At 30.1% G+C, this 23,607-nt stretch overlaps 1 protein-coding gene across 2 annotated transcripts in view; it reads right to left on the bottom strand.

Moving 5' to 3' along the window:
• LOC126834516 (uncharacterized) overlaps positions 1–18,077 on the bottom strand; it is a 60,793-nt gene extending 42,716 nt beyond the window's left edge. The window contains exons 1-2 of one of the 2 annotated variants that reach the window (XM_050566490.1): positions 17,954–18,077; positions 8,575–8,885 (exon numbers count right to left, since the gene is read on the bottom strand). In XM_050566490.1, coding sequence (XP_050422447.1) covers positions 8,575–8,794 — 220 coding nt within the window. In that variant the 5' untranslated portion in view covers positions 8,795–8,885; positions 17,954–18,077. Of the gene's footprint in view, positions 1–8,574; positions 8,886–17,852 lie in introns of both variants that reach the window. The other variant, XM_050566489.1, reaches the window with a different exon arrangement.
• Between the last annotated feature and the right edge of the window lie 5,530 nt (positions 18,078–23,607).

Here is a 23,607-nt window from a genome sequence, read left to right as displayed (position 1 = left end):
ACATTATATTAGTAAATAGGACAATCGTTTATAGATTAATAACGAAATATCGTTTTGAGTTGTCGTGTTATAATATTAAGAATAATAGTTACGTTGATAAAATTATTACCGAGCGCGTTCATGACTTACATTTGCCTACCTAGAGTGCCGTAAAATTTCATTGACAGTCACGTCGTGAAAAACTATACACAACCATAATAACAATATTGTCGCGTGAAATGTTCTTAAATCCTAGAGCAAAGCACGTCCAACCCTGAAGTGAACGTCAAACCTAACTTGTATAAACGGACTAGCAATGGTAAGAGAAAAACTAACACGCGTGAACCGTGCGAGAGACACTAAGAGCAAATCCTTGTTCTCTCCTTACTTTTTCTGTATTGTTATTATCGGCCGCCTTTTCTTTTTTTGACTACTTGCAGTACTTTCCTTTGTTTGTTATTTTTATACCAAAGACACTACTTTCTTTACTTTACGCTTTACCACTGTCCACTTAATACCTATACCATTCGCGCTATTTCCCGTTGCTTTACAATCGAACCCGTCGATTCTTGAAAACAAACTTTAAACGCGACTTGTTTTTACATAATCAAACTACAGCTGTCGAATAGTACTTCCCTAAAGCGTCGATTTTAATAAAATATTTAAAAAAAAAAACAAATATTCTCGTCCCTATGTATTTGTTTGTCTCTATGTATATTATATTGGGTGAATGTGTTTATTGCCAAACTTAATCATTTTTCTCTTACTTCGGTAGCATGTAGTCACCCCCTGGTGAGTGCAAACTGAAGTAAACGTATTTTGGTCGAAGTGAGATTTATTGTCTAGAAAAATAATTGTTAATAATAATAATAGGTCATCCCCCACGGTGAACATAAAAATTGATGTCCGATAAGCATCCATAAAAAAAAGTTTTTTCAGGGTTTTCTATCATGTTTTCTCTCCATGATAATCTAAAAATATCTAATAAAGTATGTAAATAAAAACAATTTTATAGAGCAAAAAATTAGAGTAAAATACAAATCGTTGTTTTTTTCTTTAAACAAATTCCTATTTTAATATTTTAAAATTTTTGCATTATAGTTTGTAGTTATCATAAAATATAAGCATCCTTATAATATGATGGTAGTTAAATAAAAGACCCTTGTAAAATCCTTTTAACGAATACTAAAATCATGTATCGCTAAACATTTGAAATGTAAAACGAAACGGTAAATTGATCAGCGATGCCGGTTAAATCACTTTGATAACAATAATATTATTCAAGAACAAATAAAAAAGAAAATTAACAAACAGATTCAAATACAATGGCATAGACTAAGGGACAACAAACTTAGAGAAGTCAAACATAACACAGCCAAATAGACAAATAGTTGCCTCGAGGCTTATCAAATAATAATAATATTATTTAACTAGGTATATTGATATCACTTAACGCGTAATAGTGCATATTACAGTGGTATTAACATAGTACCTAGTAATAATTGTATAAGCCAAGACCATTTCTGCGCACCATGCCAGGAAATTGAATTTAAAAAAACATGGGTACTACCAGAATATCTAAATGGAGAGTAATCTTTGTAGGGCAGAACAACAGTTTTTGGCCTTACAAAACGATGCCAAACACGGACACGGTTACGGTGCGATTCGCCGGAGAAGCGAATTTAATAGTGTAATGTGTGTTAGGGGAATCCGGGATGCCAACACAAGTTGGTGGTAACCGCTTAGAACTTAAACGACATCTTTTAACAAGATGAATGTCGCCTCCGGAATTATGTATTTGCAACACACAGTCTGCAGGGTCTGCCGGGCTCGAATTCACTCGCACCAACTTTTGCCATTTAAACCGCACATTGCATTACGCAAAACGTTCGCCTGTAAATAATATTCCCTATTATAATGCCATGGATACGAATACACGACGACCAGGATTAGTTGGATAACATTCGTTCATTCAATCAATCATGCCGCCAGATCCTATAATAATTTTCAATGCGCCGCAGGCCGGAGAACTTTGAACTTGTTTCACGAATTACGGTTTTAAAAATACATCAGCGTCATCGTCGCGCCTAAAAACTATATCCGTGAATTTAAGTGTTTTTTTTTGCACACAAATCAAAAAGTTAAAAGAAAATTTAAAAACTTTATTTTTTTTAAAACGCAAACAATTTTATTTAGCCAAAGCCCAAATGATTTCATTTATCAACAAGTTGTATTATAAGATGGTGCCTTTATTTACTAGTCGTTCAGAATTTCTACTAATTTATTATTTATATTATTATTATCCGTTTATAAGCAAAATAATATGCCTACGTTTTGCCTGCAGTTAATTTACCGATGTGAATTAGTTTTAAAATATATGCTGCGAACATAAACAATAAAAAATATAATATTATTTGATAGTTTAATTAAACAAACAAAAAACTTGAGAGTTTTAATATTGATAAATACTATATTAATTATTGTTTTTAAATATTGCAGTAGAAGTTAAATACATTATAGTTCAAATATATGTTTAAACTTATAAAAAATGTCTGAAAAATTATTAGTTATAGGTATTATTTCATAATACACAAAACTAAAAAATTGTATGTAGTATCTTATATTGGTTTACTTTTATTTGAATCGCTAACTACAGAAAGGGGACAAGTCCATTTTTATCAATTTTGATATTATTATCATTTTGAACTACACACACGTAAACGCGTCGTTTATTGCAGAAAGGAGACAAATCCGACCATTCAAGCGTCTAAAAATAATGCTCGGAATTTTCAAAATCGTATATTATGTATGTATGTATTATTTAGTTGTTTTGTGTTTCCTTAAAAATTAGAAAAAGTGGACTTGTCCCCTTTCTGTAGTTAGCGTTTCATTTTATGTATTGATTAGAAAAAAGTGGAACGAACTCCATTTACAAGCATATCATTTACAAAAAATAGAAAGCCCCCCACGAGTCGATGAAATATAGCAGTTGGAAAATCCTTACAATAAAGCCCGCATTATGGTATACGTTTAGAATAGTTCGTACAAGTCGTTTCCACATTTACTTGCCACCGATAAATTATAGTATAGTTGATTATTTACACACTGTAAATGTTTTCAAAGAAAGAGGAGAGTAACATTTAATTGTACTATGATAGCCATACAAATAACTATAATTTTTAGTAAGATTACACACGGAAATTATTAAACTTTTTCTTGATAATTACACATTGGAAATTAAATTAAAGCAGATTATCTTATAACCTATTTATTATAGTACCAATGTAGTCGTAACAGGTGTACACTATTTTAGTTTTAATCACCTGGCTAATTAGGTAAATGGCGGTTAAAGACTATACAACATGAATAATAATAATTCATAATTAAGTTAGCTTTAAGAACCGATTAAATGGAATTACATGAAGGTTGATTAACTTGTCCTGAGCTTTATTAAATCATTTTTGTTCCATACCAACCACTGTAACACTGTAAACCATAAATTATTATTTTACACTAAAACTGCACCCCGTTGTTTTGACTGCCTCCTTTACTAGTCTTATTTTGGAACCATACTGAAAACCGTATTATAAAGAAATATGTACTATATTTTTTCTCTCTAATTTTACACGTCATTTTTTCAATCAAAACTTTATTAAGGCTCTTCATTTGTTTTTTCTTTTCATAATTGAGTAAAATTAATTTTATTTCTAAAGTTTCCACCGTAGTGAAATTAATTTCTAAACGACTAAACTTAATGAACTCCAAAAGTGTTGTAATAAAAGATAACTAATTTTTTTCACTTTTAACTTTATATATTAAAATACTTTATTTGAATTGGAACCGGAAGAAGCAATAAAATATATATAATTAATTTCAACTAAAATTTGTATCGTTTCCATGAACTTTTTTCTAGTACTTATATTGATATTTGAAGGCCTGTTCAAAAATGATAGTATTACAAATATTATGTTATACATTTTTACAAAATCAATGTATTCTTATTTCTCAACCGTAATACTTCAACTAAAATATAAAATGTTATTAATAAACAGTTGAGACAACACGATGTTAAACTTAATGATATATTTCATTTAGTGGGCGAACCACAAAACAAAACTTCAAAATCGTATAAAATATTTGTATATCAATCCTTAATGTATCTACATTATTTCTTTTTATTTCCGATAAAATTTCAATACATAAATAATAACAATTAATGTTTGATTTTTATACTATTTCCGTTATGATAGGATGTCGAAAAGAATAAATATTTTTTCTTAATGACGGCAAAAGTTTGTTTGCAGTATATGACGAAGCATTTTACCGTCGTTTTTCAAACGTCACAATAAATCATAAATCGACATCATCTTGGTAAATACAACTTCAATCATGAGTTCTAGTCAGTCCGTGTGGTTTATACTTATTTTAATACCGCACAACGTATCAAGAAATTTTTGAATTTTAATAGAAAAACGCTTCATTTTTTATTAGAATAAATAGAAGCAATGGATAAAACAATGACTAGGTCGGTTAAAAAAAAATAAAATAAATAACAAATATTAGTTTTGAAAATTCTATAATAAACTAGAACATAACTTATAATCATGAAGTATTCAGAGAAGAATGAATGTAAAAAGGGAAAATATTTTTTGAAATGTGTAAAATCAAAAGACGTTTTTGTTATGTCTCTAAGGATATTTTAGAACTTAAAGACTTACAAAGTATTATATAATGTCAACATTCTATAGGATATCTACCGGAATCCGGGGTGGAATTAGGAGTACCTAAGTCAAGGATATGTAAACTGACACATATGATCAAAGCATAAGTAGGTGTGCAGTGCACTACGAGTCGACAATGATCCATTATCTGTACTTAATAGACTCTACTAAATAGAGGATGATATTACAAAGAATATAATATATGATGACGAACATGATACCACAATACAGAATGTTTGCATATTATGATACAATGACAGTAATAAACTAGAAATTTAAGTAAAGTTAAAAGTTTTAAGCATTATAAAACCCGTCTCGTGTATGAGAATAGAAAATCGTACGTAGCCAAAAAAATTATGAAATGTAAAGTGATAGCAATTCGATCAGATTATATATTTTATAAAAAAAAATTTTTAAACACACATTACTAAAATAATGAAACGAACAAACGATTAATGCAAAATATAAAAAATCCTTTTTTAATGGCAACAATAAATTGTGCATACATCAGGAAGATCTAGTAAATTTAGTAAAAGACAAAATTAGACAAGACCGACCTGGCTAAGGCAAGTTAGAATATATTGTAGGTACATGAAAAAAAAGAAACAAATAAAGAACCAAATGGCTAAGGGTGATTAAGAATGATGAGAAGGCGGATGATGTGAGTATGTGACCAAGGTTAAGGCAATTATTGCTTAAGGACAAAACATATAAAATTATCACAAACTTGATTTAAAATTAGGGTATACACTAGAAATAAAAACAAATAAAATCATAGCCGTTGTTAAAATTAACTGAGTGTCAAAAGTGTCTCCAAGTGTCAAAACATATTTGTATAGCTATTGTTTTTCAACAAATAATTTCGAAGTCGACGTGTTACTGACACAATAAAAGAAGTAGTATTGTTTATTATGGAACCGAGAAAGGTTTATTATAGACAATTTATAATAAGAAGCTTAACACAAGTCCGTGAGGAAAGGTATAAAAAGACAAGCCGGTTATAAATCGACACCTTTCACGAAAAAGACCTTTAGCCCTATTTCGATTTTTGCCAACGTTTGTTTTTATCGACAAAAAACATCTTTATAAAAAAAATAATATGTGTGATACATCTTTTTGAAGTTAACAACGTGATACACACCTAAAGGAAAAAAATAGATAATTTAACTTTTTAGTAAACCGTAATCGTTGACTATAGACAATTTACTTGACCCGTTGTGTTAAATAGCCCTCATATATTTTTCAATATATGTCAAAATACAAATATGTAGCACACACAGAGGTGTAGAATGGGGTAGGATAGCCAATATGTCAATACAGTACATAATTGTAAGGTAAAATAATAAATAACTTTGCAGAAAAGCGAAAGTAAACCTAATTTTTCTTAAACTAAATCTATAATAACTTCTTTGAGATAAATCGACTTCAGAAATTGTTTAACTCAATTTGTTTTCTTTTCGAAAACAAGAGATATTTTTATTCACTAGAACGCCTTAATATCGTTATGTTCCTGCGAACAAAATAGAAAATCTATTTTTATGAATACTTCAGAACAAGCTCTAGTTTCTGGCATGATTAACACATAAACACACACTTGTGTACAGATGTGATGTATTTATTATGATTACGAATACACATGTAATAGACAAAGCAGTAATAAGAACGTTATAATTTTGTTTTGGTAATAAAATGCATTTAACAGTTATTAAAACAAATCCGTAACAAATGCCATACGAATTGCCTACTGTTTAGTTACAAAGTTAATAAACTTTGCTGACGCCATAATAAATAGTGATTTTATACATACAAGGTTGATAGTAAACATTATATCGCTATACAAATTTCACATCGGAAAAAAATGTTCTAAACTAAAAAAAAAAAAAAACATTATAGTTATAACACACCCATAACTTTTTAGCTTTATCTAAGCTAAATGTCATCCTTTTTACTGGTATAAATTATTTGGCACATTATTTTTAAGAGGCGGTGTAACATCCAATGATCCCATAAACATGTCAATAAAATCTTTTGTACCCGTCCTCTCTGTACGCCAAACCATTTCTAAAGGGACGACTCTATACAGCCTTTAATCGACTATAGACAATTTCTTTGAAAACCGACGCTATCAATAATATCACCAAAAGCACAAAATAATATATCTTCCCCAGTGTCAATATTTCGTATTATTTTGTAATGCAAATTATGGTGCGCCTCAAGACTTATAATAACGTTATGCATGATGTACTACAATGTTAAAAATACTTTAACGTTCTCAAGCTACTATCTTAAGCACTCGACATATTGTGTAATGCTCAGTAGCGTCATACTTTATTCAACTGAGCATTGTATGTATACAGACACGGTTCAGCCACGATCCTACTAATACCTAAGTACTAACACTATAACACAAGTTTTATATTACCTTCACATAAAAAAAATATTTAAAATGTACATATATTTTATTAAATTCAAATATCCATACTATCGACTGATAAAGATTTTAGCTTTAGACAAATTTAATGAAGCCATTAGTTTTCTAATAATAACGGTTTTAATAACAAATTCCTGTGTAACAGGCTACAGTGCAAGAGCACTGTCCACACGGGCACATACGTGCATAGTTGTCAATGTGGGCAAATATTTAAAAAAAAAAAAAGGAAAACTCTGTGTTTGACTAATGTATGATATTTGTATCTACTCCGAAAACTACACAACGTACATTTTTAAATTGAATTTACAGTTAAACAAAATTCTATGTCCAAATGAAAAAAGTGTTTTTAATAGTATTACATGTCACTACGGAATCTGATTAATTCGAGAAATTCGTGAAGTACATAATTGATTTTCACTATTTGTTAACAGATATATTGCGTATGCCAAATTGTCTGTATTCTCGACACGTACGCAAATAAATGCGTTTATTGATTAAAGAATATTCGTTTTATTTTTTATTATATATCACTAATACTGTTGTAGTGGATACCAGTGTTATCCGTATATTACTAATTTTTTTTTCTTCAGCTTCAGAGGCCTTTCAGGCCCGTTGCTCTGCAACACACACTTCCTCGTGGCTTCCAACTTAGGACCTCCTTTGCAATCATGTTAGACCTTAGTATGTGACCTAGCCAGCTTAGTCTTTGGGCTCTAATTACCCCAATTATATTATTATTAATATATATATTAGGTAACTAATAGTATATATAATATTATTAACCGTGAAACACTCAATTTCTAACATTAAAATTTAGTATTTTTTTTCGTTTTGAAACCTTTTTTGTTCATGTTCTTTTACAATACCCACTCAAAAATAAATTTTTGTTTCGGTTATCGATTGTTAAAATGTTCATTAAATTATTTTTAATTTTTAAATTTAACAAAAATATACGTTCTATTCAAGTTTCAAAAGTTGATAGAGTTTTGGAATTAATTAAAACTGAAAAAAATTTGAATATTGTCTAATATTGTAAAAAAAACATTAATCTCCTTGTAATTGAATTTTGAAATAACTTTGAGCTTATTGTAAATTAATATGTAGAAAAAAAAATACAAGTATTCATTCAGTGGTTTCTACATTTTTTTTTTTTTTGTTCATTTATTGGAGTTGCTTCTTTTTCACAATGATGCAAGGTGTGACTCCATTAAGGAAAAATATGCATATTTTAAACATATTTTGTAGTTACACCACTTTTACAACGACCGACCTAAGTATCATCGAAACTATTGGAATCATAGCCCACCTGCGCAAGTGATTATACCCGTTGGCTGTTACTTTCGCCTCTCGGGGTCGGGTTGCGGAAAACGGGGACGGACGTGGACTGTTTCGGTAATACAGCTAAATGTGCAGGTTCTATTATAGGTATAGGTAGGTACTCACTTAGCGTCGAGTTGATTTTCTTGATTGTGGGGCAGATTTTCCACAATCCAATGCGGAACGCGACCACCGTATACATTTCTGTGCCGGGCACTTTGTATGGTTCCCTGGTGGTCACCCACGACCCTGTCACGAATCCCGTGAACAGGATGGCCAACGATGCCACGCCAAACACAACGCTAGTCCTCGACACGTTATCCGGAACTTTGCTGACCGCACACATTGTCAACCGCCGGCCCGGACGATTACACCCCACGTCGTCACGCGTCAAAGTCAGTCGCCTGGTGCCGCCCCATCCACAGTGCCACTATCGCCTGTAAAACGCAAATTTTCAAATGATGAAACGACGAAAAAGTTACAAAATAATTATGTTATGCACCCGCTTTGCCGGCATAAAAAACTTGTGTCTGTGTTTATAACGAAAAACGCATGCCGTGAAATTTGTAGATGACGATTTTTTCGGAGGTAATATCAATTACCTGCAATTGTCCACTGTTCGTGTACGTGCCCTTTGTGGCTTCGTCTCTTGTCATAATTGTTATTAAAACTGATAAGAGATTATTGATAGGAGAATCGGTTGATAAGAGATTAAAACTCGAAAACAATGCCAGAATCTTGTATCCACGGTTGGCGAATGAACCGCAAACCGGTCCCGCTAAACACATCAGGATCGGCCATTGAACGAGGTAACGCAAAAATGAATACCTACTCGAATTTGTCCTCGTAGAAAAAAAGTTGACGCCCCTAGAGATGAGACAGGTACATGTCAAAAAACTAACTTGAAATTACAATTTCAAAAAATGTACAAAACTTGTTTGAAATTGTAAAATAAAAGTGTAATATATTCCTTAAAAAAATAAAGATAGACTGGCTACGAGCTGATCTAATGAAACCAGTCTGCCACTATAATCTGACTCATCGACTTATAAATACTGTGTGTTTAGAGTACACATTTGTACCTACTTATATAATATCGGGTCAACATTTTCTTTAGACTATATTTAAACAATTTTTTTTTTTTTTTAATAATAAATATATGATTTTTAAACGTTTTAATCAGTTTAATTGTTATTAACTTTTGATTTAAAACGTGGCTTTTTTTAAATACTACTTTTTCGAGCGATCTACTGTCAACATTAAAACGACCCAGTCGTAAAAGTACGGGCAATTAAGATTTATCAAAATTAATTAGGTTGAATAAAAAGTCAACCTGTTGAATTTAATATCTTTAAGCGGTTGTACGCCGTTTGTGAACTTCTTCTAAGGAAATTGTCTACATCGGAATGAAACTGGGTATTTTATATTATTATACATTGTACACTCGAAACAATATACAACTTTTCACTTAGTTTAATTCAATGTACCTTTTTCAAAAACTTTCCGTTTAATGACTTCCTGTTAATAAGCTCGTCGTTTTTTTTTAAAGCCAAATGTAATCAAACATTTTAAACTGGGTTAACAGCTCTTTATAATAGTCATTCCAAGATTACCTTTCTCACTCACTTCTATATATTACAGTCTATAAAAATACTTTTAAAAAAACCATCGTTTTTTGTATCATTACGTTGCTTAAATCACACATGATTTTAGGCATAACATAATAGGAAATTATACAACCTATTTATTCAAAAGTTCGGTATAGATGCTCTTTCGAATAATCATAAGTTTAAGTTAAATTTTTGTGTACATATTTTAGTTCAGTCATTAAATGTTTTTATTACTAGTTAATTTTTTATCATACCATTTTATCACAACGTCATTTAACAACATATTTCATTATTTTTTTACCAAACCATAGCTAGGGAGATTGTTTTTTACTCGGTTCACGATGGTTTTAAAGTAGAAACATCTATAAATAAAATTGAAAGATGGCGATCTTTTAGAAAAAATGTTAAATCTGTTTTTCTACACCTTCAATACCTATTTAGCATATCTAATTATTTGGCTATTATTAGTCAAACAAAGTTTAAAAGTTATGTTGTCGTTTAGTTAAATAAAAAACCGTCATAATATAGAAAATAACGTACTATAAGATATTTTTTTTAGTACCGATTAAAAATTAAATAATGTAATACCGGAAATGCGTTTACCAAATATTTAACCGGCGTTTCCCTAGACGCAAGTCGCTGTACTGACTATTGTCGAGTTAATTCACACCAAGCGTGCTCGAATCCGTTTTGGGCCAGGTTTCCTTATGGTACGATATTGTCAGGAGGTGCTTACATTGTTCTATAATTGCATTTTGTCGCGAATGTGGCCCGATTGTGCAGTGATGGTCTTTTTGGGAAACTAAAACACACCTATTGGCCAATTGTATGAACCTCCGTCGGTGGAATAATGCGTACTTACTCGTTCCCGGATGTTTCCAATTAAAACACGGTTTTCCGGCGATGTCGTCCCGGCGACAAAAACAACAAGGACCAGATAAGTCTATTGTGTACTTAGAACGAGGAAAGCAAGTCACGTCACCGCCAGACGTTGCATAGGCACTAGGCAGTGTTAACACTTCCGGGCCGCCGGATAGTTTTAATAATAATAATTGTACACGGTTAGGCTTGGGACTCGGGTACGTTTCCGGCGGAAGGAAGCGACCGGTGCAAAAGCGCACCTTAATTATATTTATTGCCCGCGGCAAAAGTTCAGTGAATCCACTACGGCAGAGTCCATTGCATTCACAGAAAACACATGGCAAACACGGCCATTAGCATTAGGTCGTATCTGCATTGCTGGCCGTTGAATGTTATCATATTTTTTTTTTTTTTTTTTTACGTTTACACGTGAAATGCAAACAACTCTTTTGACGACAAATCCGAGCTCGGTTCGTAAATAAAAACCCATAACGCTATTATTGGTTTCCGGAAACTCATATGCATGCAAAACGCATAACTGCATTATCCTAGTATCGAATATTACTTGTATTTATCCCTTTTTAAACGCAATGGATTTCTAAAAACTACCTATTCCAAATTATAAACCTTTGTACCACATTCATATATACAATGTTAACCTTTTAAGAAAGAGGTTGAGCCAAAAAACATTCCATTATTACATTTTGTTTATTGCATTATATTAGCTGTAACTACAAAATATAGAATTCGATTAATGCGTAAACTCGTCAATACCTTAAGAATAAATAAACTATGAAAAATACTGCTAATGGGAAAATAATTATGATTACGATTAAAAAATTAATCATGGCCATAATTCATTCGGCTACATAATATTTTTCATGGTCAAATATAATCCCCAACAATATAAATATTACATATTATACTTAATCTTTAGGTATTAACGAACACAACAAGCATACATAAATCAAATTTATAATGCCTTCAAAATGGATCGAGAATTAAATTTATAAGTGCATTATGATTTATAAATGTATCAAGATGTTGTATCTATTATCAATTATCTGCTTCTGATTATAATACTAACAAAATGTAATCATCGGTTAATCGTGGATTTGTTTTACCCAACACTGTTCTTGGAATGACTATTATAAAGCCTAGACTTTGTTCTCCAGATTTTTTTTCAAAGTACTATACAAATCGTATAATAGAAATCTCAGAACAGTTTTTATCTAGAATACATTCAAGAAATAGTAATAGAGAAAACTAACAATTTAAACTAAACTAATTGTTTTATCATTTGGGTCGTCAGGCACCCGCAGAAAGAGCGCTTAGCTTTTTAATGTAGTAAGTAATAGCGCGCATATTAAGTATACGATTTTTAAATATATATGGTAAAATATTTTATAAATAAGTTTCTAAAATATATGTTTGCAATATTTATATATTGTAATGACTAATGATACATCATGTATGTTAAAAGCGTCCAATAAGTCATATCCGCTAATTAAACAACGTTAGATATAAAATATACTGTAACTATGTAAACGAAGATTATTTCTAAGTTTAATACCATGAAAAATGTAATAATTATAGCTCCATACAATTTTTTCATTTTATCTCATTTTTACTTGATTAAAAATAATGTTTCTCTTTTATACCTATAATAATGCAAAGCTTAAAGCAAAAAGCGTTTTATTTAATGTGTAATTGAGTTTTGAAAAAATATTGTTTTTCTAAATCGATATTCTATAACATATTTTATATGTTATAACTTTTTAACGATGTCTTGGGCGCTTTAGGGGCTTAAAAAAAGCAATTTTATAAAGAAAAGTATTAATACTGTACACACATACATCATTTCTTAATAAGTAATAACCTTTAAGGAAGCATTTAATTTAACTCGGATTTTCTTATTTTTATTTAATACCATATTTTATTAAATATTCTACTTGTTAAGCAAAATAAAATTATTTCGAACTTAACCTACTCGGAATAAAATAAACTAATATTAAAAAACCAAATATAAATAAATAAGCAAATCTTAAAAAGAACAATATAATTGAACAGAAATTATATTGATTATTCATGGTATTTAATCATAGTTACAAAGCCGCAGAAATCATAAACAAAAATTATGCGGAACACTTGAAAATATCAAATTCGATGAACAAGTTAAAATACACATTTTAATATTGTATTGAAAATTGTTTTTCAGTCTACTTTACAGCTGTACACATCATGCACAATGCACCACATACATGCCATCATATAACACATATGTATATCGGTATATTGTATGTTTAACAATTTAAATTAGTGTTAAAATACAATTTTATTTTGACGAATATTTTACGCTTTCAAACGCAGTAATCCAGATTCCATTATATCCTAATATTATATTATTGCACAACATACAAACTGATTTATTCCGGAAAGGTTCACTTTACGAGGAACTGATTACCATTATTTAATAGATTGCATTATTTTATACCCGTTTCACTTTGTCATATTATAATAGTGTTTATTTTTTAAATGATTAATTCTCTCTGTGACGGCGTATTAGGTAGGCAATTTTAGTACTTTAATGCAATGTCGAACTGTTTGTGTTCATGTTGTTACCCATCTGGTGGGCAAATAACATCTCCCACGCATTATTATACGTTCTAGAACCTATTTAACCCTATCAGTCGAGAATTGAATTAAACTAAATTTACAATTTAACATTTTAAAATAAATACAAATAATGTCCATAAAGTAAAAACAAAAAATTAGACTGGAAGGGTTTAAAATAACAATAGTAATATTTCAATGTATTTAAACAAACTGTGACAACATATTTTATTATTAAATAAATTACTTCACATTGGACAATTCAGCCAAGACAAGTGTCCAATGTCATAAAACAATATTTATTTGATTTTAATAAACATGACACATTAGATGTTATATTACGTATATTATTCACTTCATCAAAACAGTAGGTACCTATATGTATTATTATTTATTCTATGTATCTAGACAAACTTATAATACTAGTCAGATAACAACAAGAGTGTAAATAAAGCATTCTTCAAACCATTATACCGTGTTTTTTTGGTTTTATTTTTTTAATGAATATTTTATAAGAGTTGTCGATAGTATTTGGATTAAAACAAAAGTCACGATTCTGGAAAATTTGTGTTGACAAATGTTTACCTATTGCGTTTTCAATAATTCATAACAATACAGTAAAAATTATTTTAATATATTATAGCGCCCTTGTGATGACGTGTACATTTTAAAAAGGTCGACCATGCCCGATTTGATTGCAAACAAATTTTACAAACGTAGAGCAAATATTAGAGAAATATACATGAAGTGATAAAACGATATGTACGTATTACAGTTGAATAATATTATGTTAAATAATCATAAAAAAAATGGTATGTTTTCAAATGAAAATAACTTTTATAACAATACCTAGAGTTCCAATACTCAGAAACTGTTACCGGCTTCAAGTAACTACTTGTAAACTATAATAGGTCCATATATGATGTTTGCAATAAAAAAAAACTTTCAACCCGTTTTAATATTTTATGCATTTGTGTATGTAGCATACTCTGAAAAAACTGACTAATAATCTAATGACTAATGACTTTTTCATCGACGTCAAGCGTTGGAAACAGCTGGTAGTTGATGGATGATGAAAATTTTCGAATAAAAAATATTTAAGATAAATCGATGGGCAAAAATAATGATACGAGATATGGATGATTCTTTTTTTTTTAGAGAACACGAATATTGGTGATTACTGTATTTTGTCAAAGCTTAAAACAAAATCTTAATTTGTCTTCGAATATCAGAGCAAGTTTTGAACATAATATACGGTTAGCCACACTTAAGATACTTTTGTAAAAGTGTATTATTACAATTATTTACATATTGAACTTTTAAAATCGTAAAAAATCTAAACACATTACTTAATTTTGTTTCGATTACACTTATTAGATCATTTATGAATTTGTTTTTTAATGTCTATATATATATAATCCGAGTATGAATGTGCAGCCCCCTCCCTATATCAAAGAAAAAAAGCAGTTCGTGTGGAAGAAGGGGTGGAAAATGTCAGTTTATTTCTCTTTGTACAACACCTATTTTGTTTAACAAGAGTTTGTAGTGTTAAAAAAATATATACTTAACTCGTTTTGGTCATTTAAGGAGGGCAAATATTTTAAAAAGAACTTAGTTCTCATTGTGAATAATATTTCGTCTGTCGAATACGATAGACACATAAAAGATATACTCAATTTTAAACGAGTTTTTACATTGTTGATACGTTCAAGTGTGTTTTAAAATATTTAACAGGTAATAAAACATAACATTTAGGGTATGGAGACCGCTCGGTGTTGCTCGAATTATAATTATGCATACATTAACGAGTCGCAAAGGTAAATTAAAAAAAAAAAATATGGAGCTACTAATAAAGAGGAAGCGATAATGGCGTTTACCCCGACCTCCCAGTCTTGTCTTTGGGTTGTTGAAATTTAAATATACATTTTAAACTGACCCAATGGACTTCAAAATTGTGGCCATAATGTGTTGAAAAAAATAATTTACCAACAGGTCGATAAAAAAACCGCAGTTTCGGTCAGCAGGAGAAATACTTTTATTGCGAAAAACCTGTATTAACAATTTACACAATTTTCATTTTTATAAATGTTCATATTATTATATCATCATTACGCACTTTTGAAGAAAAATCAAGTGAGTAGTTTGTTTCATTTATCTTGACCTTTAAGTGTTCAACAAATTGGGAATTTGATATATATATATATATATATATACATACATACATATATACATATATATGTTTCCTAAGTATGTTACTGCAGTGATTCCGTTCTAAATGTGAAGTTTAACTTAGTACCCACTAACTAGGGACTTCCCAGGGGAGTAACCTACTCATTATCATAAACCTCACATTTAGCTTAATTTAGAAAGCAAATTTTTAATTTTGAATAACCACTAACCATTAAAAACTAACATTAACGAGGTAGCAAACTACGAGGAGAGACCTCGTGCTGAAGAGGTCTCATTCTCAGATTATTTGTATGATATTTAGCGTTAAACAATTTATTTATTATATTACCAAAGTTTGTTACCATAAAAAATACAAAATTATTTTGCTTTTGTATTATCAACCTAACAAAGCACGGATAGAATATTATTAATAGACTAAATATAATAGCTGAATAGCAGACTATTATAATTAAAACATTGCTAAATGATATTGACAACGTGCTTAAGCCACCACCACCGTGGAAAACAATTTCAAACGGGAAATCTAGATTTTACGGTAAAGAAAATGATGGATTTAGTTCGAATTTTGTTTTATATTTGTATTTTATTTTGAAATAAAATATTGTTCATACCAAAAAAAAAAAATTAAAAACATTAAAAATACTCTAATGAAAGGCCTTTCTAAAGGCAATCATTAGTATTGTAATGAGAGTGATTTATCACATTTAAATGTATGCATACTTATAATACAACTAGCAGCCACGCCAACCCTGCTCGCTGCGTTGGCGATGTTTAACTTAACAAAATGTGGTTTTAAAAAGCACGATTTCTTTTATAATCTTTCGACTGAAATTTCCTATACATAATGAACTCTCAAATTTGCCATGACATCACTTTGGCGTTTAGAAAACATGTCAGGTTCTTAACGTTGGCACTTACAAAAAACCACAAGTTTATTAATAAAATAATTATTTTGTTTTTTGGCACTTAGGAAATTTCATCCTGCAATACTGTGTCTCCAAAAATCTGAATTAGTGAACTACAAACTATAAACCTAATACTAATACTGCCACTTTACTAAGTTTATACGATAAAAAATATATATATTGTTGCCAAAATTAAGAAGACGTTATATTACTAATTTTCAAGAGTAAAAATTTGACAAAGCAGAATGCGTTTTACTTGAGCCATAATGGTTTTAGAGAAAAAACACTACAGCAATAATGAAAATAAACAACATCTTGTAAACAATGAAATATCTTTGTTTTAAATGATTTTCACAAATAAAAGTTATCACCGTTTTGAAAAAAAAAACGTATTTTACCAACATTGAGTAATCTAAACAATGAATATATTGAACAAAAAAGGATATGTCATTGTCTCTGAAATGTCATCACTCATCATCTTTCTATTTCATAACAAGTATCATCGTAGGCCGAATAAAATGCAATTTTTGTAGTAATATAGAGGTTAACAAAATATCTTAAAACATTGTCAAGGGTCCCTGCGATGATCTGATAAAATAATTAATTAACAAAGAAGAATCTTCAAGGGTCAAGTGGGATAAATATAAATAGAGGTAACCGAAAACAAGGCTGGCATAAAAAAAACAAAGAAATAATGCCATACAACTCTGAAGTTGATAAGGTAGTAAATTATCTCTCATAGACATGTATATAACATCAATATATTAACTACAGTATCAACTATCATTTGAAAAACGTGTTTGTCACTATCAGACAAATTCTTCAAAAAAGTGTAGTGTATGTTTGGATTATTTTTTTGGTTTATGTTAATTCAAATTTTAAGAGCTAGTGATAATATTTTAGCGCACAACTTTCTTTTAATATAAGATACTAAAAAGTGTAAGTACAATTTGAAAAAAAATAGTTGTAAAATCCGTTTACGCTTGACCTCACTTGACCCTACTAAAAAATTAATACGCGTAATTGTTTAATTTCTATTTTGATATGTCGCAAATATTTGCCCATTAACATAGGTGCGACTAGAAAAGGGGTGGGGCTGAGGAAGTTCGGACCTTTACAAAACTCTAAAAACGCTCCCTTGAATTTCAGCGAAAATTATAAACTTACTCATGGACTGTGCCTGATTGGTACAATCCTAAGTACAATTTTTTTTTTTTTTTTTTACCTATTCTTCAGGTACACCAAAGGACTCTTGGCGGCGACCAATACACAGCGCAGTGTCGGTTGTATGATACTATTGTTTTTAGGTTTACATCAATTACCAACCGTTTTGCGAATATTTATATGTTGCGTCCAAGTGGTTTGTGTTGGTCGACGAACCGTTGAGTTCACGCGCGTTCGAACCGTTTAAGCGGCGCCGGCCAACGCGGAGGGACGACCGAGATGCACGGCCACGTTTAACAGACTGCTGTGCGCCGCGCCGGCCGCCTGTTCTCCGCCAAAGGGCCACTACCACACAACCGCTATAATATTGTATTGTGTGTACAACCGAAACGCGCCTGTGTTATTGTTGTTCACAAGCCGGACACGCTAAATGAAATAAAGAGAGTACATTTTCTATCGGGTTTTCGAGCGTTTGCCCGTCGCTTTTATCGAATTGATTTCGACCGGGCAACAAGAAAAACAATCGCGTCAAAGCGTCTCTACAGAGCCGAAAAATCTGACATGTATTGCTCTAGACGTCCCGCGGTCTCGGCACGAATAAGACATAATATACTAACGCAGGCACAAAGTGCGATAGCCTTTGCCCACGTTGTTGTACAAACAACGTACGAGAAACCCCAATGTTTATTATCTCTCGGTTTTTCGAACCCACCGAAAATCATTACACCCTGTAACGCTCAAAAGGCCATGATGTATTGCGGCGGCGTCCTTAAGTGGGTTTTTGAAAAAAAAAAATTGTGTTGGTACCAACAAGGTTTTATTCGAGTAAAAGTATGCTCGAATTTTGGAGCTTGTCGTACATTTGGCTAATTTTTTTCATCGAGAAATATACCACAAATACAGTTAATATCCCAACCGGGTTCCGATGTTTGTTATGTTAAAAACGACGTCCAATTGACTAAATCCAACTACGTCGAACTTCTTACTATTGAAGTTATTTACAAAACATTTATTTACTTCTCTTTTTTTTTTAAAAAACACAATGTCTGTACAATATCTTTGTTGTAAATTACTATTTTTTGTGAATTCCAACTGGTATACTCAGAATGTTTTGCTGAAGAAAAAACTCGCCTTATATTTATACTTTTTATCTTATAAATCGCAAGTTTAGTAAATACATACATGTATATTATATCTACTTTGTTATAAGAGTTAAACTTTGTAAGTAATTGTTTTATCACCTACTTATTTCATTCATACTAATTAAATTATGTAAAATTTTACGAGAAAGAAAAAAGTCAAAGTAATTTAAAAGACAGATTTGCAATTATGTTTTTCTTAAAAAAAACGAAATTGAAGCCCTAAGGCCGTTCCGTGAATTGTGACGGTTTACAAATCGTCAATCATTATACTATATATATATATATGCTAAAATATTTGTGTTAGCCTGCTTAACCCTGCAATAACTATTTATACAATTTAGAAAATATTTCAAATACTGTAAATACTATTGAAAATGTTAATTAACTTTTTAATTTATCACTGTGCATAATTAATGATCACCCACAGCGACTCAGTTTATGTATAATGAAATATTACAATATACAGTTGTTTACCGCCGTTGCGGGTTTCTTTTTCTAGGAATAAAACTTGATTTTTATAAATACCTAGGAAGTACGTATAATTTATGACGATTTAATATTTTAAAACGTTTTAAGTTGTTTAATGTACTAGGAAATTCTGGTTTATATGATACATTATATTTTATTAGTTCAACAATTTTAATATATTAATAATGAGTTGTTATATTTAAAATAATTAATTGTTTTCCAATATATTCTGAAGCTAAATACTATATTTATCTTATAACAAGAATTACCTACCGTTAACACTAACTTAATGGAAATTTTAAAATAAACGAAACTAGTCAGACTCTGGAAAAATGTCTATTCAAATCCAAAATAATAATAATAATACAATATGTAAATATATAATCAATCTAATAATCTATAATATATTATTAGAAGTCTAAAGCTAAGCTAACCTTTACCATTGAGCATAGAGATTGTCTTTACTCAATGCCAATAACTAATAGGTAATTTTATTGGAAATACAGTAAGCCTATTATGTCTTATTTTATTTTTATTTTAAACAAGCATTAGAATAAAGCACAACAGTCAAAATTGACAAACTATTCTCTGACACGAACTTAACCGTTCAGACGTCATAGTATTATAGCTAGAAAACTTTTATTGGGAAATATATTTCGGCCTGTAATGTGTACAATGCAACATCATAAAACTTAAACACATTAAAAAAAATTAAAAACTCAATCTAAAGGCTAAACTCTAAAAAAAAGTGCTGTTGACATTTGTTACCACTGCCGGATAATAGGGTTCTTAGTTGTAGGTACCACTGACTACATAAAAACTAAAGACTTTGTTTATACATTACTTTCAAAGAGAATGTTTGTATAATTTATTATATTGTGCTATGTGACATAGGATGGCGGTGTGTTTAAAAGTTAGACTAATCCCATTTCGAGAAAGAGAAAAAACATTACAAATGTATTTTTTAAGCATTGTTTTGTAAAAAATGTATAGAACGTCTAATTCACTTTTATGTTTTAACTCCTAGTTTGGCCGTAATATGATTTGTGGACTTTCGAAAAACAACTAATATACAACATGTATTTAGTTTAATAAAATCGTATTTTAGAAAATACAAACACAATAATGATTGACAGTAATTTTTTTAAACACATACCTCCATTGACACATTTATTCACTTATACAGAGTTCCTCTAAAAGGCCCAGTTGGTAGAGTTCAAATAGTATTTATCTAGTTAAAATTATTATTATTTAATCATTTATCATTTGATTATTTATGTAAAAAGTTATTTGTTATGCAAATTTCTTTAACGCAATTTATTTATTATTTACAAATACCTATGTTTATTATCTGTTTAAATATCTAAATTATAAAATTTAATACAATTATCTAAGATAAAAAAAAGTATTTAAACCACGCCACACATACTGTTTTTTTCATGCAGAACAGTGGTTGTTTTTTGTAAACATCCCTTAACATATTTATAATAATAAAAACATGATGTTGACTTTTAAAAAGTTATTTGTTGAAACTAAATAAGAGTTTAAAATTACACACTAAAAAAATAAAGGGGAACACTTTAAGTTTCGGCCTTTTCCAAAAAGCTAAGAAAATATTTTCTTTAGTAATTTATGGCAAAGCGAGAGGCTAATACTTGGAAAATCATGATTAATGAAGGCTGTGATAGTATGAAAAAAATATTAAATATCCATAAATTATGCTCTATTTATACTATCTTCATAAAAATATAAATTCATTTTGAAATAATTTGTTTTAAACTGTGGATATCGAACTCCAGAAAAGTATAGTATGTGTGGCGTCACCGCGATCAAACTTTTATACAAATAAAATCTCACAAATATTGTAACTTGTTTTTTTAACAATTTATCGGTCAAATTTAATATCAAATTAATATTTTTTTAGTAATAACTAATAGTAAATATTCCATGCGCCAAAAATGCGTTTGACGGTATCGGTGGTTGCTTTGTCAACTCACCATTATTCATTACATTCGCGGTCTGCGGACAACATGAAAAATTATTTTTGCACAGCCCGAGACGTTCCTCTCGTGCTAATGGCTTTTACCTAAGTAAACTAAATTAATTAGCAGCGCTATGGAAACATAATGGACGCGCCGTCGCGGAATTTAGTATATTCCTCTGATGTCGTTGATTGTGTTACACAAATTCGTCAGGTGTACCTTTCTCTTTAATTAATTCGATTTGTCATACTTTATGCTACGGCCGATGTAGCCCAATAGTGCTCAAACTTGGGAGGAGTATTGAAATGGACCCTATTAGTTGTAAGTTTGTAACCATTATTTTATCATTACCGTCGAGGAGTTTTTCAATTGTTTTTTCTCTTCTATCGGTAATGTGGGAGCCCCGTATATAATGCTGTGGCTACTAGTGTGTTCATTATTGTTGATTTTTTTTTCGAATTTTCAGCAGTGCTCGGATTGGAAAAAGTAAAAGTAGAGGGACGTTTTTACTTTTAAAAAAAACGTGCTTAACCGGCATTTTTTTACCCCTAAAATAACCACCCCTTATAAAAATCAACAAGAGTACTCTACGATTTCTGAAAAAATAGGTCGAGGTACTCAGACCCTCAATTCGAGCATGACATTCCGATTGTTAGTATTTAAATTTTGTTTGTTTAATGTTTTTGACGATTACGATAAGAGATGAATTACAATTTTTTTTTTTTTTTTAGTCGTTTAGTCGAATGGAAGTTTAGTAGAAGTATTATGTTTAGAATAATTGTGTGTGGACAATATGTTCGATTACGATTATTGGCGTGATCTGGTATGTATTGCTACTAAATATGCAAATTGTAGATTTAAAAATATGGTCATTGGTCACTGGGAGATACCGATTGTGGTTTGGTCAACACTATTATAATACCTATATATTTTGTCTATAGCTGCCGAACCATTGTACATATTTATTTCGTTAAAAGTAAGGCTTGCCTAAGCCGCATTAATTATTCGGTACCTATTAGGTAGTAAATTAACTATTGTATCGTTGCGTAACAAGTGATTGAACTTTTTTAGGTTTAGTCCCCCATAGCTATTATGGAATACATGACCATGACCCAAAACATTCTAGTATGATAAAAGAGTAATTACTACATTCTCGAAAAATACCGAATGAACGAATTAGAAATGTAAGTTTAGTACCCAGTTTTAATTTCAATTTTTTACCCCCAGAACCTTTTAACCGCAGAAGAAGAAAAAAATTACATAGCATTCCATTGTAGCGGAGTTACTATATATTATAAAAAAAAAACAATAGTGACAAAGCATATCGTCAGGAATTATTATAACTGAATGTGATGTAATCACTTTCAAATAAACGCTTCAATTCGAATCTGATCAGATATCTGTGTATGGTAGAAATACAAAAATTGATAAAAGCATTGCAAAAGCTATAATGTGCTTGAGATTATTTTTTTTGTAATAGGGTACGTACAAACGACCAATAGGTATTATGAAAATATTTTTTAGATACTTGTTGACTGTTGATTCACTCACACATAGCAACCTAGAAATTTACTACGGTCAAATTATGAAAAAAAGTTTGACTAAAGATTTTTAAGAAAATCGTAAATGTTATAATCTCAATCTAGATTACAGTCTAATTTTCAGACTTTAACCCTAAAACTTCACTCGAAAAAGAGAAACAAAATAAAAGTTTCCACTTCTTCTAAGGAAAAGAGTTCATGATTTTCATTTTAGTTTTTCAATATTTGTCGATAGTACTTTTCTTCAGAATATTCAAAATAAGTTTAGAACTAATTCGACGGTATTTAAAAAATAATAATAACGCCGTAATTTTTTTTTTTTTTTATGCTAGTATAGAAAATATTATAGGTTTATGATAATAAAACCATAATGTGTATACTATTTCTGCTGGGAATAAGATCAAATAAAGGCAACAAAAAAAATTGCTACTCAGAAACGCTTGGCAGATATGGATGAGAGTCAGATGTAAATAATAATAATGTTTTATTTGTGTATAAAAAAAATATATGATATATATTTTAATTATAAAAATATAATATGTATATTATTTAAAATATACTAGATCTTTTCGTTGGACATGTGTGCTTTAATATATTCCATGCTACAAGTTATATTCTATATTATGCTATATATGTATTATAATATGACCCCATCATGTCGGTCAGCTGTCGTTTTTAGCCAC

The sequence above is a fragment of the Adelges cooleyi genome, unplaced genomic scaffold, assembly GCF_023614345.1.
Source record: "Adelges cooleyi isolate 19-005CV unplaced genomic scaffold, UGA_ACOO_1.1 ACOO_flye_CR_arks_rails_tigmint_CR_PRNA_21, whole genome shotgun sequence".
NCBI lineage: Eukaryota > Metazoa > Arthropoda > Insecta > Hemiptera > Adelgidae > Adelges > Adelges cooleyi.
Note: the sequence above shows the minus strand (reverse complement) of the source record. Positions and strands in the feature narration are given on the sequence as shown.